The 4,079-nt window shown below is 35.2% G+C and overlaps 1 protein-coding gene across 1 annotated transcript in view; it reads left to right on the forward strand.

Annotated features, from left to right (window-relative positions):
• Positions 1-464: 464 nt before the first annotated feature.
• LOC137639457 (DNA ligase 1-like) overlaps positions 465-4,079 on the forward strand; it is a 60,708-nt gene continuing 57,093 nt past the window's right edge. Inside the window, exon 1 of the mRNA XM_068371730.1 lies at positions 465-568. Coding sequence (XP_068227831.1) covers positions 465-568 — 104 coding nt within the window. The remainder of the gene's footprint in view (positions 569-4,079) is intronic.

A 4,079-nucleotide genomic window follows, 5' to 3' on the forward strand; every position in this document is an offset into this window, starting at 1 on the left:
TCTCAAAGACTTTTTAGTCCATCCGCGGAGACTCCATTTGCTCTTTGGTAGAGCGATTTAGTTTAAGAATTTAGAGAGTTCTTATGATCTTGTCCAACTTATTCGAGAGAGAGAGAGAGAGAGAGAGAGAGAGAGAGAGAGAGAGAGAGAGAGAGAGAGAGAGAGAGACTCAGACGACACAGGAGAAAATTTTATTGGAAAATCATACTGGAAAAGGTATATCAGAAGGAGACAGTTCGCCGCGGGAACATGGCCAACAGGCATCAACTACCTATTCTCCAGCTCTTCCAAATATATCCTTTTGGCAATTCTCTTCCCCGAGAGCCATCACTCCCCCTACACCTAACCTCCTCCCCTGGCCCTTCCTCTCCTCCCCTTCCCAGGGGGTGGGGGGGGGAGCTTTTCAAAAGCGTCTGCTAAGGTGGACTGACGGACATCGATTAAAGGAGAAGATTCATGAAGAGATGGAGAGGCTGGAAGATCTGGAAGATCCCGAGTTCTTGAGCGAAGCCTTTGAAGTCTCCCGGAAAAGAGAAAGAAGACGGATTACTGGCCAGGGGAAAGGAGAGTAAGTGGAGCTTCGTGGAATATAGAAGAATTAATAACTGGAATATTATGAGAGATAAAAGTGGCTCTTTGTAAAAAGGCGGGGCAATTTGCAGGCAGTAAACATCTCCTGGGTTATTGGGGGAGAGAAGTAGTACATGAGATTCTTTAAAGTCATTAGAGGCTGGTTTTTAAGTCGACTGATATCAGCAGAATATTTTTTATGTATAAATGATAATCTAATATAATCAAAACATAGATTTTGTTAAATAAACAAATTCACATATAATCAAGGAACTTACCAAAACGGTATCTATATTTATTGGATTTAAAGATAAAAAAAATGTATTCCTTAAATATTTCAAGACTTCGAAAATAGTGACGTGCCATAAATTATGAGATTCTGAATCAGGATTTCTTACAAAGGTATCTTCCTTTTTTAAAGGGCAGTAGGTAAAGATCGACCAATACAGGGCACAATAGCCAGTTAAAAGGCCTATTCGTATCCAGAATGGAATATCTTATTGGTTTTTGCTATTTCTCTTTCTTTATTTATTTATCAAATGTTGATAGTCTGATACTGGGAAAGTTATCTAGATATTAATTGATTTATGAGCAGTATGTAGGTAGTTGGTTCACCGATTTTTTGTCCACCAAAATACTTACCTATTGGCTAATGTGGATAGCCTAAAATATACCGCTTGCCAAAACAGAGGAGCAATGAGATAAGGATTAATTGCGTACGAAGCGAGCCACAGCTGAGCAAAGACCAGTGAGTGACCAAATCAGAGGAGCAATGAGATAAAGTTTAATTGTGAACGAAGTGAGCCACGGCTGCACAAAGACCAGTAAGTGACCAAAACAGAGGAGCAATGAGATAATGTTTAATTGTGAACGAAGCGAGCCACGGCTAAACAAAGACCAGTAAGTGACTAAAACAGAGGAGCAATGCAATAAGGATTAATTGTGAACGAAGCAAGCCACGGCTGAGCAAAGACCAGTAACTGACCAAAACAGAGGAACAATGAGATAATGATTAATTGCGAATGAAGTGAGCCACGGCTGAGCAAAGGCCAGTAAGTGACCAAAACAGAGGAGCAATGAGATAATGTTTAATTGTGAACGAAGCGAGCCACGGCTAAACAAAGACCAGTAAGTGACTAAAACAGAGGAGCAATGCGATAAGGATTAATTGTGAACGAAGCAAGCCACGGCTGAGCAAAGACCAGTAACTGACCAAAACAGAGGAACAATGAGATAATGATTAATTGCGAATGAAGTGAGCCACGGCTGAGCAAAGGCCAGTATGTGACCAAAGCAGAGGAGCAATGTGGTAATGATTAATTGCGAACGAAGCGAGCCACGGCTGAGCAAAGACCAGTGAGTGACCAAAACATAGGAGCAATGAGATAATGATTAATTGTGAACGAAGCGAGCCATGGCTGAGCAAAGACCAGTAACTGGCTAAAACAGAGGAGCAATGAGGTAACGATTAATTGCGAATGAAGCAAGCTACAGCTGAGCAAAGACCAGTGAGTGACCAAAACAGAGGAGCAATGAGATAATGAATAATTGCAAACGAAGTGAGCCACGGCTGAGTAAAGACCAGTAAGTGAATAATTACTGTTCGTTGAGCAATATGCTAATGAGTCGAGAGTGATATCTTAAATAAGTGTATTGATAACTGTAAAAAGAGGACGGCCAATTAAGGAATTATATTCGTTGTAAGATTAATTATTCTGCCTAACGTTTAATTGTAACTTCTATATCAGCCTAACACAAATCAGAATTAAAGATTAAATGAAGTTTGGCTTATGTCACTTTAGAAATTCTTCTCAAAATAGATGTAACAAAGATGAAATAAATCCAAAATCTAATAAAATATCTTAAACGAGAATAATTCAACTTTTTTTCTCAAAGAATGTTTAAAATCAGGAGAAATTATGGGTTATTGGTGAATCTCTGCCAACATCGAGTTAGAGTTCTAGTTTCTTTTTGAAAAACTGGAGTGACTCCAAAATTAGAAACATTTGTATTCCATAAATAACAAAATTTTATTATTTATATAGGACACTCCTTCCAGAAGTGGAATACATTCTTATGTATCCTTAAATGTCTAGTAGGAAACTCTTAGCCAACTGGTGGCCGATGCGGTAACGTCCCTGACTAGTGAACGACAGACTTGGGTTTGAGTGCCGCTTAAACTTGTTAGTTACTTTGGTCGCTGCAACTTCACCATACTTGTAAGCTAAGGATGGGGACTTTGGGCAAGCCCATAGGTCTATCTGCTGAGTCATCAGCATCCACTGCCTGGCCCTCCTTGGTCCTAGCTTGGGTGGAGAGGTGGTTTGGGCGCTGATCATATGTATATATATGGCCAGTCTCTAGGGCACTGGCCTGTTTGATATGGCAATGTCAGTCTTGCCTCTGTCATTCATGAGCTGACTTGAAACCTTTAAGTCTTTAAACTGTAACATGGGATTTTGATATTCGTTGACAACAGAATACATTAGTGAAGTTTTAAGTATTTATTTTTATCTTCTTTATATTAGTCAATCAAGTTCACTGGTTCACCATCATTCAACCGTTATTCTTGATCAAAACACTTAAAATTTTCCATAAAAAAACTAGAAATCCTGGCATAAATGTTACCAGACATTTACCGAATATATTGACGTAAAGGAATGATATTACGGTCTCTAACCTGTAAAAGAAAATAACAAAGTATAGTAAAATTACGGTCTCCCTATATTTTACTGAAATACGGCTGAGAACAGTATATTTTTACGGAGAATTATAATTAAAATTACGGTTTTTTTAATAGTGAAGGTTTTCTACAGTTTATTTTAGAAAAGACCTACCGTTGCTATTATTATTATTATTATTATTATTATTATTATTATTATTATTATTATTATTATTATTGATTATTATTATTACTACTACTTGCTAAGCTACAAACCTAGTTCGAAAATTCAGGATGATATAAGCCCATTGGCTCCAGCAGGGAAAATAGCCCAGTGAGGCGAGGAAAAAAGGAAAAATATATTCCATGTGAATATTCACATCAGGAGTAAATTCCAGATTCCCCTGAATGGAAAAGTAGACGAAAATTTTAAAACTTAATTCATTTAAAGATTACGAAAATCTGTTGAGTACGCTGACCATACTTCGAAAACTGTAATTTCAAAATAAGTTTCTGTGGATTGATGCTCTTAGTTTATTCATCTTTGCCTATTGATGTTTATGTGATTTTTATATTTTCAAAATTCGTTATTTTTTATTATATATATATATATGTATAATATATACATAATATATATATATATATATATATATATATATATATATATATATATATATATATATATATATATATAAATATATATATATATATATATATATATATATATATATATATATATATATATATATATATATATATATATATAAATATATAAAAATATAATATATATATATATATATATATATATATATATATATATATATATATATATATATATATATATATA

This window comes from Palaemon carinicauda, chromosome 4 (assembly GCF_036898095.1).
Source record: "Palaemon carinicauda isolate YSFRI2023 chromosome 4, ASM3689809v2, whole genome shotgun sequence".
In the NCBI taxonomy this organism is placed as follows: Eukaryota; Metazoa; Arthropoda; class Malacostraca; order Decapoda; family Palaemonidae; genus Palaemon; species Palaemon carinicauda.